The sequence below is a fragment of the Lupinus angustifolius genome, chromosome LG19, assembly GCF_001865875.1.
Source record: "Lupinus angustifolius cultivar Tanjil chromosome LG19, LupAngTanjil_v1.0, whole genome shotgun sequence".
In the NCBI taxonomy this organism is placed as follows: Eukaryota; Viridiplantae; Streptophyta; class Magnoliopsida; order Fabales; family Fabaceae; genus Lupinus; species Lupinus angustifolius.
The window spans coordinates 16413370-16426981 of record NC_032027.1 but is presented as its reverse complement, the minus strand read 5'-3'; the positions used below and the strand labels follow the sequence as shown (position 1 = coordinate 16426981).

General features: G+C 33.3%; 3 protein-coding genes across 3 annotated transcripts; 2 read left to right on the top strand and 1 right to left on the bottom strand.

Annotated features, from left to right (window-relative positions):
- On the bottom strand, positions 102-2196 carry LOC109333646 (transcription elongation factor 1 homolog). Its single transcript, XM_019569176.1, has 5 exons — positions 2066-2196; positions 1359-1480; positions 1113-1183; positions 536-557; positions 102-444 (listed from the first exon to the last, which is right to left on the bottom strand). Exons 2-5 carry the CDS (start codon positions 1469-1471, stop codon positions 387-389), a joined length of 264 nt encoding a protein of 87 aa, XP_019424721.1. The 5' UTR covers positions 1472-1480; positions 2066-2196; the 3' UTR covers positions 102-386.
- LOC109333862 (anthocyanidin 3-O-glucoside 2''-O-glucosyltransferase-like) lies at positions 6087-7528 on the top strand. Its single transcript, XM_019569444.1, has one exon. It carries the CDS (start codon positions 6132-6134, stop codon positions 7506-7508), a length of 1377 nt encoding a protein of 458 aa, XP_019424989.1. The 5' UTR covers positions 6087-6131; the 3' UTR covers positions 7509-7528.
- On the top strand, positions 8459-11917 carry LOC109333693 (28 kDa heat- and acid-stable phosphoprotein-like). The gene is made up of 8 exons (XM_019569241.1): positions 8459-8724; positions 10446-10483; positions 10678-10758; positions 10897-10980; positions 11082-11116; positions 11277-11362; positions 11565-11630; positions 11711-11917. Exons 1-8 carry the CDS (start codon positions 8658-8660, stop codon positions 11743-11745), a joined length of 492 nt encoding a protein of 163 aa, XP_019424786.1. The 5' UTR covers positions 8459-8657; the 3' UTR covers positions 11746-11917.

Below are 13612 nucleotides of genomic sequence, written 5' to 3'. Positions count from 1 at the left end.
GGCTAGTGGGAAAAAATGTAAACTGTAGGTGAATGAATCAAAATCCCAACCCAACAACCTTTCATGCTAAACCCTTTGTCCCATGTCACTTGCAAAGCAGGAGAAAGAAATAAGAGTTTTACATATATGCAACCAACACATATACTGCAATGTTATAAACTTACATAGTGCATATCAGCCTTCCCATCAAGCTGGCTTCATCTAAATGGGTACCATTATTCTCGTTCTTGTACATACTATTACAAGCTCTGGCAGAGTAGAAATAGCAACTAATAATCCAATAGTAGTGCTAAAAAAGGAACTGACATAATTACATGTTGGATAAGTAGAAAGTTCAGTGACTCATCCATCCACTACAACCAGAACAAGGATTATGAGCTTCACTGCTAACCATCATCTTCCACGTTGTTCACCCGTTCGCATTCATCAATCCACTCACTGTATCTGCATAGTTGCAAATGAGCTGAGTCATATGAAAGATAGATAAATAGAGAGAAAGAAGGAAGAGCATTGCCACATTTATATTTGAACTTACATGTCTATTGCCTCAGATAAAGCTGCAAATACAAGAAAAGAAGAGTTAATTATCTACATGCATATTGCTCTCAGAAGAATCACAGATACAGAGTATAAAATTGTGAATATCTGACTTTTCAGAACACTTCAATGCTTCATTCTCAACCTCAATCCTATAGGGGGGATGGGGATCAATAAATTTTCTTTCAAACATCGTCAAAGTATAGGGACAAGCAAAGAGAAATTTATTCCTGATGTCCAACCAATCAACTCAAAAATGGTTATTTATTAGCTGTAGGAATAAATCCATTGTTTCACATTCTTTCAGCCTTTCAAAATGAAATGAGTCAAAAAGTGGACAAGACTAGGCAGCACATGCTAGTAATTCCATCGAAGGTAAAATGAATGTCAAGTTAACAAGCAAGTCACAAGAGAACACCATCCATATAATATTTTATTTATATCCCATCCTTAGTTATTGACCATTTTCAAATCCAGTGTCAACCATGATAAGGAAAACAAAAATCACCAGTACACACCATCTCGAATTAACTGTGTCACTAAAAAATAATGTCATAAATGCCATTGAAACAAACCTGTGATGGTAGTGCTAAAGCTCTCTTGACATATCCCGCAAGAAGCTTCCCCTATCAAGTTCTTCATGTCGCTGTCATACGAACCAAAAAAACAAGCTTCAAACAAAATAGAAACAAAAGACTAACACATATCATGGAATGTTTGCTGAGTGATTCAAAAAAAAAGATATGCCCTAACACCTTTGCATGCATATTTATCCAAAAAAATACACACGCCTCTTATGAGTAGTTAAAAATAATGCTTACATGCGGCATTCGACACTGCTGCCATGATTGCAAAAAGGGCAGCTGAAAACAGTGTCAAGCTTATCCATTCGTTTCTTGGGAGGTGGCTTTGTTTTCGCCTTCCTCTTTCCCATAGCTCAGATCTGCTTTTCATATCCATGTTTAAAGCAAGTAAACAATTCAGTGAAATTAAAACATCACCCAATTCCACAACTTCAAAAAATTCGATGAAATGGACTACCTTAACAAAACCATCGCCAATTCCACAAAGCAAATAACTTCTTCAACAATTCACTCATACAAGTTTCATTTTTATTTTATATATCTATCTATGCCAAGTAATACTCACTGTTCTCAGTTTTTTAAACATATACCAAATAAATATGAAATATATTAATATGCGCATCTTAGCATTGTTGGTTAATATCAAAACAATGAGGGTGGAAATAAATTTATTCAGGATAAAGGTTATGTAACACAAATCTCTCAAATTTATGAAATTTCTGTCCTCTTTGTTGTGTCATGAAACCTAATGAGCAAAGCAACGGTGAAAATTTTTTTTTTTTTTTTTCCGCTATGGAGATAAAAACAAAGTTATGCACTTTTTATGTTTGTTTCATGAATTAGTTCAGCAGGCAAATCGCAAAAGGAAAAATTAAGAATAAAAGCAAACCCTAAAATTGTCAACAACAAAAAAAGAAGAGAGAAGAGAAGCGAAGAGGACGTACCAGATCGAAGAATAGCAAACCCTAGAGAGAGAGTGAGATTAGAGGGTGCGTTTGTAAGAATGAAAAATTTGGTGATAAAGGGTGTTTTGATATATAACAATTTTTCCGATGTGATCATGCACTCTTATTCTGCGCCGAGTATATCAAGTATGTACTGCTTGAACCAATCAATCATACAGTACTTGAAACTTGAACCAACTTCTATCATTAGAGTATTCATCTTATTCTTAATAGTCATGTTTAATACCCTAATAAAAAAACCTAATATAAATAATAATATAATAAAACTGTGTATAAATATTTATGTTTTATGCTTGTAATTAGCATCCATGACCCGTAAAAAATGGAGCATATGATAATGAAAAAAACTTAGAAGTTTCATGTAAATTGGTTTGTCCAATTGTGTGATATTGATTCTTTTTTTATTTTCTTTAAATCAATTTTAATTTTGTTAAGATAATGGCTAATTTGTGAACTAATAGTTAGTTCGCATTCATGCGAATGAGCATGAGTTGTTGGATTAAAAAAATGTGAGAACTGATTATTATTTTAATAATTTTTAGAAGTTGTTAAGCTAATGTACGATTTCTATATAGAAGTCGTCATACCCTTTAACAATATTTGGTTTTGGTGGCATTTTACTAGATTTCGTGTGACCCTTTCACGATTTTAGGTGTGATTTTTTATTATTATGTAGAAGTTGTTATGTTAATGTATAACTTGAATATAGAAATCGTGATAGCCTTTAACGACTTCTTAGTGTGATTTTTAATGTGTAGAAGTCGTGATATTTATCAAAAGTCGATATTTGACAACTCGACTTATCAAAGTGTTTAAAATTGTTACCTAGAAGTCAATATTTGCAAACTGAGTTCTAAATTTTATCTGTGTTCCTCATAGAAATCGTAAAGTGAGATCACGATTTGTAGAAAACTTTGACAGCCAATCACGAATTTAACAGATGAGATTAAGAATTATTTAACTCAAAGACTAACTAATACAATTCATATGGATATGAATAAACTTACAGTTCGCAAATTAGTCTTTACTTTATAGCATGCTTATTCTTATGACAACCGATTATCAACCACTTGGTTGTATCTAATATTGACAAAATTTTAAGCCTTGTTTGTGTCGAGATAAAGTTTGTCAAAACTAGGGTGATTGTGCTCCCTTATAAAAGAACATAAATATCATACATTGTTTGTTTTAAACGGGACTTGTGAAACAACACAAATACTAAAAAAAATAAGATATTAAAATATATAAAAATTCTATAAAATAAGAAGACACTCGGTGCTTATCATCTATAGAAAAAATACAAAATTAATTGTCCATATCATTACAGAATGAATAAAATTGAAAAGACCCAAAATTAACTATAATTTGGAATCAACTAAGTACTATACTTACAAAGTTTAAAATTATTCTTTATTTCCAAGACAATGATGTCATATTTTATTTATTTATTTGATACTTGCTTTATTTATTATTCTGAGGATACGACAATACTCTTATTAATATTTTGTAAACAATAAACATGGTTAGAAGATGAAGTAATCCATTTTTTTTCAATCAACTAGCATGGTTATTAATTTTTTAAAGAGACATACAATAAAAAATTATGAATTTATGTTAGGGCCAACAACAACATAGGAGTGGGTAAACTCTCAATATTTCTAACACTCAACTGCGTGTTAAAGACATTTAGATAAATCTCTCGTGAGATTTTAGCATGGTTTACACCTTACTTCCAACCCAAGTGAATGATTTTATTCTTAACATCTGTGTGCCGACTTCCTCTCTTAACTTTGGTGTTGGGTTGACAATGCTTCTAGTTGATAGACAACGAATTCGAGTCATTGGTCGCTCAAGAGTAATGACCTTCAGACTCATTCTCATTGGCATTGGAGAACTTATGTCTCCGGAAATTCTATTTCTTCTTTGGTTATCTATTCATAACTATTTATCTACTAACTATCTTCGTTTTAGGAGAAAGTTGGCTGCCATACCTTACTTCAGAAGATGCAACACTGCAATTGAAGATCTCCTTCACATTTTCAGAAATTGCAGGAAATCGACTATTATTTGGCGTTGTGTGGAATTCAATGCTAAAAAATGATGGAATAACCAATTCTTCACATCTTGGATGACAACTCATGCTAGGCTCCCTAATGTGTGTATCTTCTTAGCATACAGTTGGTTGTCCCAGAGGTGGTGAAACCAGTCAGTCTTTGGAAATGTGTTCTCGGGCATCTCTTACGCCTTGTGGAATATTCATTATAACTTCAAGGATTGGTGTACTATCAATACTATGTCGGCAGATGAAACTCTACCAAGTGCCAATTGTTGTCATAAAAAATTAAAAGGGTCAAGCTTAATGTAGATGATAATTGTAATCTTCATGATCAAACGATTAGAAAAGATGATACTATTTACAATCATGAAGACCTTTTTTTATCTAGATTCAGTGATAATTTTGGACTTGATATTCCTATACAAGCCGATCTCCTAGCTATGAAACATGATCTTAAGTTAACTTAAAAGTTGGGTCATAGTATTGAGAGTGGCTATCTTGAAGCTATGTAAAGTGTCATATTCACTTAGAGACAAACATGATGAAGTGATACATTATCAAAATAGAGATGTCCAAAGAGAACACAAGTTTTCGTTTCGGTTAAGGTGAGAGAGTTCCCAACTCTCTATGTTAGGACTTAAACACATAAAAAGAGTTCAACCCAAAAGACTAGTTTATTAAGTGGAAGAGTCTCATGACTTAAGTTACCACTTTGAGTTTGTTATTCTACTCAATGTGTGACTCCTAACATTGCTACACCTTTAAGGGTTGACGTCCACGATGACTCTATCGACAATGACCCGATAATAGTCATTTCTCTTTTGGTGGCTTCACTCACCTATCAGTATTAGGTAATATACCTTAATCTAGCCTATATGTAGCCTTTTCGGTGGCACAACTCTAAGTGAAAGACACCAATTGTTAAGATTCAAATACATGAAGAAAGTCCAACCCAAAATACTAATATATTAGGTGGGAGAGAACATGAAGTACCACATCTAGTTTGTTATTCTAGTCAAGGTGAACTTGTAACTATCTCCCACTCACCCTTCAATGGCTTCACTCCGAAGCATATCATTCTTCACCCCTCTCATTCCTCTTCGCCCCAACTCCAAATTCTCACCAACACTGAACCTTATAGTCTCCAAAGACTCAAGCTTTATCCTCTCATATTCTTCTCCGAACACTGTTCCCCTCACAAAGCAGCTAGTGTTTCAAGCCGTAGCTGACTCCGATGACAACAACCTCCCATTTGTCAGAACCTTTGAAAATGACTTGTCTCAGCTCACTCTCGTCACTATTAAGGCTTTGAACTATTTGTATTGAATCTTTGTCAAGCATGTATTATTGAATTATTTATATTTTCATCACGATTGTTGTTGTAGAGTTGGTGTGTCAGACAACCCTGATGCATATTTTGCTGTAGCCAGGCCATGCAGATGACCCTTTTCAAGTTTTTCTTGTGAGGCCCCTAGTATGCTACTTTCACCAATTAACCAAAACATTGCATATATTAGATTTAAGTTTATATTCCCCTAAGTGGACATTTTCAGGCACCAGTGGATATGACTCCAGTTTTGATCAGTTTTCATGTTATGTTGGAAAAGTAAAAAAATTGAGAAAAATGGTTATCCAGAAATTAACAAAAATTGAAAGAAAAATCTCATTACCACAGAGAAGTCCAGTCAATTAGGTCTATACCATTTATTGCCTTTTACACAAATTTGTCAGAAAAAATCTCTAGATTTTATATTTTTATATCATTTGTTATGTTTTTGGTAACACAGAAAGAAAATGCAGAAAACACTCCTACCATAGTGGAGACATCATGTATTTCATGACTTCCCAAACCAATGACTTTGTTTAAAATGACAAGAGCATGAAGCCATATACATTCCATTCCCTTACAATTCACATCATTTAAGTTCTTTCATCACATTCTTGTGATTTCAGATAGTTTCCGTAGTCTTAATTCATTTCCTATCAACCATGAGTGTCAATACTTTTCATGTTGCAATGTATCCATGGTTTGCCTTAGGTCACCTAACTTCATACCTTCATATATCCAACAAACTTGCTGAGAGAGGCCACATGATTTCATTTCTCATGCCTAGAAATACTATACCCAAGTTGGAGCATTTCAATCTCCACCCTGGTCTCATATCTTTCATTCCGATTTCTGTACCGCGCATTGAAGGCTTGCCTCCGAACTCTGAAACAACTGCAGACCTTCCTTTCTCACTGCATTCCCTTCTCATGACTGCAATGGACCTAACTGAGCCTGTAATTGAAGTTTCTCTCAGAGAGCTCAAACCTCATATGGTGTTCTATGATTTCACACATTGGTTACCCGCATTGGCATGCCGATTAGGCATTAAGGCTTTGCATTACTGCACAATTAGTCCTGCTACTGTAGGGTATCTGATAAGCCCGGAAAGAAAACTACATGAAAAGCCATTAACAGAAGCTGATCTGATAAACCCTCCACCAAGCTTTCCTCCATCAGCCATCAGGCTACAACCTCATGAAGCAAGAGGGTTAACCACTATAACTACAAATGATTATGGCAAAGGCATTTCATTCATGGAGCGGCAGTTGATCTCTCTTGCGAGCTCTGATGCTGTTATTTTCAAAACTTGCAGAGAAATGGAAGGCCCTTATTGTGATTATCTTGAAAACCAAATGAGAAAGCAAGTACTTTTAGCAGGACCAGTTTTACCCGACCCACCAACATCGACATTAGAAGAAAAATGGGTGACTTGGCTAGGAAGTTTTCAACCTAAAACAGTAATTTTTTGCGCCTTTGGAAGCGAATGCATTTTAAAAAGCAATCAATTTCAGGAACTATTATCGGGTTTTGAACTCACAGGAATGCCTTTTCTAGCCGCGTTGAAACCCCCTATAGGAGCCGAAACAGTAGAGTCAGCTTTACCTGAAGGATTTAATGACACAACAAAGGGAAGAGGTGTAGTTCATGGAGATTGGGTTCAACAACAATTGATCTTGAGCCACCCATCTGTGGGGTGCTTTGTGACTCATTGCGGGTCGGGCTCATTAACTGAGGCCATGGTAAATGAGTGCCAATTAGTACTGCTACCCCATGCAGGTGATCAATTTATCAATGCAAGAATAATGAGTGGAGATTTGAAAGTAGGTGTAGAGGTTAAGAAAAGTGAAGAAGATGGAGTGTTTACCAAGGAAGCTGTGTGCAAGGCTGTGAAAGCAGTAATGGACAATGATAGTGAAGTTGGTCATGTAGTGAGAGAAAATCATGTTAAATGGAGAGAGTTCTTACTCAGCAAGAGACTGGAAAACTCTTATGTGGATGATTTGGTTCAAAAGTTGCATAGTATGCTAAAATCTTGATTCACAAATTATTTGACACCGTAATATCTATACAACATCCTTGATTTAAACATACACCATTACTCATATTTAAAAGTTAAGTCAATGATAATTAAACATTAATTATGAATAATATAATGATAATGTAAAAATCATTTACAATGTCTTTCCATACTTTTTTTTGTTCTCTTTATTTGATATTTTAAAAGCCTTTGTGAATGATAAGAGAACACAAACACATAGGGATAGCTTAATGTGTTTTCTTAAGGTATAAACTGACTCTGTTTTTTTAAAGTATAAGGTGAATGTGACCGGATACAAGACTAAAATCAGATTCTGCTACAAATAAAAAAAAGAGAGAGAGACTAATTTCTACTTATGTAACATCTAGAGTAAACTATAGGAAATAGTGTGTTTCAAACTAAAATAAACAGGTACAAGGGTAAAAAGTTATGCAACACAGACTTATGAGAACAATTCTCATATTTGGGTTTTACAACAAAATATGTATGATTAGAATCGAGTGAATCATGATTATGATTAAAAGTTAGTTATTGGATCATTTAAAAGTTATGTACATATCTTTTTATATTGATGATTCAAATATAATTCAAAGATTCATATTAACTATTCCTATTTTTCTAACCTAACACATTGTTCTCATGTCAATGGAACATGAACCACCATCAATAAATAGCCAAACTTCACTATAGTTATTGAACAATTACTGGCAGAAATCTTGGGATTTGGTCTCTGAGAGAAGAAATTCAATTGATCAGTCTTCACTTTTCTGTCACTGGTGGAAGAACAAGTTTTTAGGTTAATGTTTCCGTGGAATGTAATACGTCGTCGTTTGCCGTATTAGCAAATACGTCGTCGTTTAACCTTGGGAGGAAGATTTGTGCCTCTCAGGCCCACTGGACCAGCCCAAACACGATCCAATAAGGAATTAAAAAAGAAAAAGGAAAAACCGCGATTTCCCAAATTCAATCATCCAAATTTATATAGAGTTAGGGTTTTTGGAATATAAAAAAAGGATTCGAATTTCGTAATAAAGTGGAACCCCTTTTCCTTCTCCATCGTTAAATATTAATCTCACGTAACAAATTGGTCGCAGAACAACGAGAATCTCATAATCTTCGTTGTGTGTGATTGGTGAATTGATTTAAGATGGGAAGGGGAAAGTTCAAGAGCAAGCCCACGGGTCGCCGCCAATTCTCTACCCCAGAAGATATGCGTAAGCATAATTCATCAACCCTAATTCCCTTTTTCAATTTTTCCCTTTCTATTGCCATGTTTTTTGTTTATGGGTATGCTTTGTTTGTTGCAAAATGTGATTTTGAGCTAAAAAAGTTTTTTTAATCTCTGCATGACTCCTTTTAAATAAAAAGTATATTTTTTGGGACTTATTGAAGCAATAGAATAGAATGGTTGTTTCAGAGATGATTTTATATGAAGATTTATTATTAAATGAACGAGATTTGGTGAAATTAATAGATCTGGAGATATCTTGTTGTTTGAGTTGAAGTAGATTACTGCCTTAGCTACATGTCTTGTGAAATTAATTTGTTTAAGTTATGTGCTTTATATTTGGTTCTTTTGTCGAAAGTTACAAGCTACACTGCAGTTACAATTGACTTGAGTAAGGAAAGTAGATGAAGAGGAAAAAATATGTTTTTTAATTTTCTAGTAGAAAAGGATAGATAACGAATGTTCTAATGATGTCTGAGATTGTCATTTTTTTGTCTAAGGTTTCAGTGAGTTTTTATTTGAGATAACCCCAAATGAGAAAGATGGTCTCTCTCCTTGTTATAGAATATGACTTTTAGATATCTCATGTTTGTGGATTTGATTGAGATGGGAAAGAAAACAGAAATTGAACTGCTTCTTTTGTTGATACAATTAGTTTTTCTTTATAATTGGATACGAAGCTCAGATACTTTCTAAGAAACGGGGCAGTGCGACATGGATACAATAAACAGGATTATTATTATTATTTTAAATTCAAGATACAGTACAATGTTGATACATTAACACAAGTTTATTTAAAAGAAGATTTTTGTAGGTGCACTATTTGTAGAGACATGGTCATTTATCATTAATACATAACCATAATGTTCACATTTTAAAAAAACATAATGTTGATCCATATCACAGAGATTTGACAAAGTTGTATGTTGTGATGAAAGAAAAACAACAGTCTGTATTTGAGCGAAGTATGTAACAGAAAAATGGTTATCATATGATTAGGTCTATTAAAAATGGATATCGTCTATAAGGTCCGTCGTATCTGAGTTTTGTTTAGCCATACGAAATTAAGAAATAGAAACATAAAAATATGGGATACTTGTATACATATCTGAAAGTATTGTGAGTGTATCGGTGTCGGATACTTCTATGTCAGATACTGCTATGTACGATACTGCTATCCGAAAATATGGAATACTTTTGGGCTTCATAGATGTTTGGTTAATCATTTCATAAATAGATTAAATTGGGCAGAAATAATTTGGATTGTTTTCATGGGACTGATATATCTATAAGTGTCAGTAGATCCTACAATTTTTATACCTGTTGGCAGGTTTGACAGAGGAAATGTGCATCCGCCTATAATTGTTAAACCCAGTGATTGATTTTTATAGACTATTTCAGGTTCACAGCCAGTTGTTTTACCTTTAGAGAGTGAGGTTGTAAAATGTGACTATTACTCACCAAAGTCACCATAGATTCTTTCCGGCATCAAAAAAATTATTGGTTGGATTAGTTAAATATAAGCCATTTCTTTAGTTTAGAAACTTAGCTGGAGTAACATATACAAACAGTATCTTGTTGTCCAACACCCTTTCCCCTCTCCCCCGAACCCTATTCGAAAAGAAAGAGAAAAATGATTTCTTAGTGGCTGCGAGGAGATAATAAGAAAAGCACTTCTGAAAACAATTTTTCTTTTGATCACTGCAGTTGCTGGAACATCTAACCGTCCTCGATCTTTTAGACAGGTAAATATTCTCATGCGTCCTTTCTTCCTTCTTCTGCCTTTCAAATGCGCACACACATGATCACTTATACTGAGCATTTTTTCCGCGTATAGTACCTAACTATGAACTTCGCGTACAAGTTGTTTCCCATTTTCTTTATATCTTTTACAAATCAGTTTTATTTTACCTGGTCATTTGCTTTGCAACCATATCAGAAAGAAGCTGAGCATGAAGAGGAAGAAAATGATGAAACATCTGGGGAGGAATCTGGAGAAGAATCCGAAGAAGAAACTGCAGTTAGTATCTAAAGTCATTATTAGTATAGATTAATTGTTATTTTTTTCTCCTTTTGTGGATGTTTGTTTGTTGCTATGGCTCCATCAAATATCAACATGAAATTGACTGTCTTTTTTTTATATATATAACGTGTGCAGAAAAGTAAAGGAACCCAAGGGATTATTCAGATTGAAAATCCTAATTTGGTGAAGCCGAAAAACTTGAAAGCTAGAGATCTTGATGTGAGTTAAACTTTCCATTTTTTGGTTCTTACGTAGACATTGTTTAAATATTTCAATCAAATGAGAAGAATAATAATAATGATTTTTTCTTGTCGGTGCAGGTTGGAAAAACTACTGAGCTTTCAAGGCGTGAAAGGTTTGGTACTTTTTATATGTTTTCGTGTGTTTGCTTTTTGTTAAACAGGATTAGACATTCTTTTTCATCTAAATACATATATATTGGTGAAATATTGAAGGTGAAGGTACTATATTAACATGTTTTCCAAATATATTTAAAATATCCCACCTGTTTACAGAGAGGAGCTAGAGAAACAGAGAGCTCGTGAGCACTATATGAGGCTGCAAGAGCAAGGAAAAACAGAACAATCGAGGAAAGACTTAGGTACGGATACGTCTTGAAATAGTGTCTATAATTATGTGTTTCTTGTGCATCTTTTTTTGTTGTCTCCTTTATGTTAATGATTGGTAAGTAGTATGCTACTACGCTTTGCTGGAAAAAACGACAAGTATCATTGTCTTCAAACTTTTGTTATACGGGACTTTTATTTACCAATGGTTCATGTTTTTGTTTCTTCGTCCTGCAGATCGTTTAGCTCTTATTCGTCAGCAGAGGGCAGAAGCTGCTAAAAAGCGAGAAGAAGAGAAAGCGGGTAAGTTATAAATGCAGATTGTTTTCCTTTCTATTTCCCGATATCCAAAAGCTTGAAACCGATGATCAAATCTTTTTCAGCCAAAGAGCAGAAGAAGGCCGAAGCTCGCAAGTGAAGTTATACATATCTTCAAGGTTGTGTCCATTCAGCATTATAATTTATATTACCATTCCTAGTCAGCAACATGTAATACAATTAATTTTGCATTCTATGGCTTGGAATCTTTGATTATATGCATATTTGTATACACATCAGTCAAGCAAAACAATTTAAGTTTCATGAACAAAGTATTATCTTCCAGTTTCCTGGGCGACAAAAAATTACTTTTGCGCTGCCTCGCGATGAGGTTTTTGTCCGAAACCAAATTAAAAATCAAAGGATGATTGTTTGTGTTGTTTCTCCTTTTTTAGCAGATTTAAATGCATTATGGTATTTTACAGTTTTCTGGTTTTCTTCATTAACGAGTGATCTGTGTTGGTGCATGCATTGTTTATTACACTATTGTGAGAATCAGATCAGACGCTCCAATCACTTACCAGAATTGAAAACAATTCTGGTTGGTTGTCTTTGCTTTGAGTTGGAGAAGTCCAGTAGAATCATGTTAAATCCGGTTAAACTGGAATAACCCAAAAACTGGCCCTACCGAGAAGTGAACCAGATGGTTCACTTAAAATTTAAAAATGTAACATTACTTTAATGTTTTGTTTTACTTCGGTAAAGATGGAGAAATGTTTGTACAATATAATTATATATTAATATACAAAATTTTACATTTATATATAATTATATATTTATAGATAAAAATATTAATTATATAAGAAATCTGTTCTGGATTGTTTAAATTTTTAAACCGATTAATCTTAATAGGAGATTTCTTGATTTTCATCTCTAATTTCATAATATTGGCTTATTAGGTTAACGAGTAATTTTGATTACTACAAGCAATCACCAAGTTTACTTCTGATTGCTTTATCTTATTCTTTTGTTGTTGCTTCTGATTGCTTATGGGGAGACTAGGACATTCCATTATAAATTATATCTAATGCACTAGCTAGCAATTTTGGGTAATATAAATGAAAATTTGAGGAGGGAAATGCTTCTACATAGCTAAATTTCAACTTTGATTTAAAATATAATATTTACATTTGTAGATGTGGTCAATTTGTGGTTCAGATTTGCATCAATAGCAACATTATTTTACTCTAAATTACTAATTATTCCTCATGTTTGTCTAAAATATAAAAGAAGATCATTGAATAACTCAAACTCTTCAGCCAATAATATTCTAACAACTTCTATGAGAATGAAATAAATAATTCATTAGAATTATTTTAAACGAAGGGATTAAGGTTTATGAACATGACAACATCATTAGCCCATAAACTAAGTGTCTGATCTCTTCATTACTACTTTTAGACACATTCAATTCGGGTTTGAACACATACCAAACTTGCTGCTTAATAATACCATACTCAACCGAGCTATATCAAAGTTTATATCACTTCATATACTACTTATTTCTTATTGATCAAGAAAGTGAAACATGAATTAAATATATATTAATTTTAATTTTTGACCAATAAAAATGAAAGGGTACATGAAGTAATATACATCTTGAGACAAAAGATATATTTATTACATCTACTCAGACATATATATTATGTTATAATTACATAATTATTACAAACCATATTTTTTTAGTTAGTTCTATATATATGGTTTCCTAGACGTGCACTTTCCAATTGTGTCACATACACTAGATGTAAGTAACGTGTTTCTTTTATTGTGTTTCTAATTAAATAATTTAAGATTAAGCAATGAAATATCCCCTAAAAATATCTATCAACCTTAACTACGACTTCATAAGATTTATAATGAAATTTTTAGATAAGCTACTAAAAATGAATATAATTAAACTTGGCTAGATATGCAAACCTATGGCGATGTTGATGTGATAAACAAATATTAAACCATTAGAAAGA

What these genes read in the sequence shown, in the direction of transcription:
- LOC109333693 (XM_019569241.1), top strand. Translation starts at nt 8,658, where the DNA reads ATGGGAAGGGGAAAGTTCAAGAGCAAGCCCACGGGTCGCCGCCAATTC. An exon ending in GTCCTCGATCTTTTAGACAG is followed by an intron (nt 10,484 to 10,677) that starts GTAAATATTCTC and finishes CAACCATATCAG; the next exon opens with AAAGAAGCTGAGCATGAAGA. An exon ending in ACAATCGAGGAAAGACTTAG is followed by an intron (nt 11,363 to 11,564) that starts GTACGGATACGT and finishes TTCGTCCTGCAG; the next exon opens with ATCGTTTAGCTCTTATTCGT.
- LOC109333646 (XM_019569176.1), bottom strand. Translation starts at nt 1,471, where the DNA reads ATGGGAAAGAGGAAGGCGAAAACAAAGCCACCTCCCAAGAAACGAATG. An exon ending in CTTTAGCACTACCATCACAG is followed by an intron (nt 558 to 1,112) that starts GTTTGTTTCAAT and finishes TTGTATTTGCAG; the next exon opens with CTTTATCTGAGGCAATAGAC. An exon ending in TTATCTGAGGCAATAGACAT is followed by an intron (nt 445 to 535) that starts GTAAGTTCAAAT and finishes GCAACTATGCAG; the next exon opens with ATACAGTGAGTGGATTGATG.
- LOC109333862 (XM_019569444.1), top strand. Translation starts at nt 6,132, where the DNA reads ATGAGTGTCAATACTTTTCATGTTGCAATGTATCCATGGTTTGCCTTA.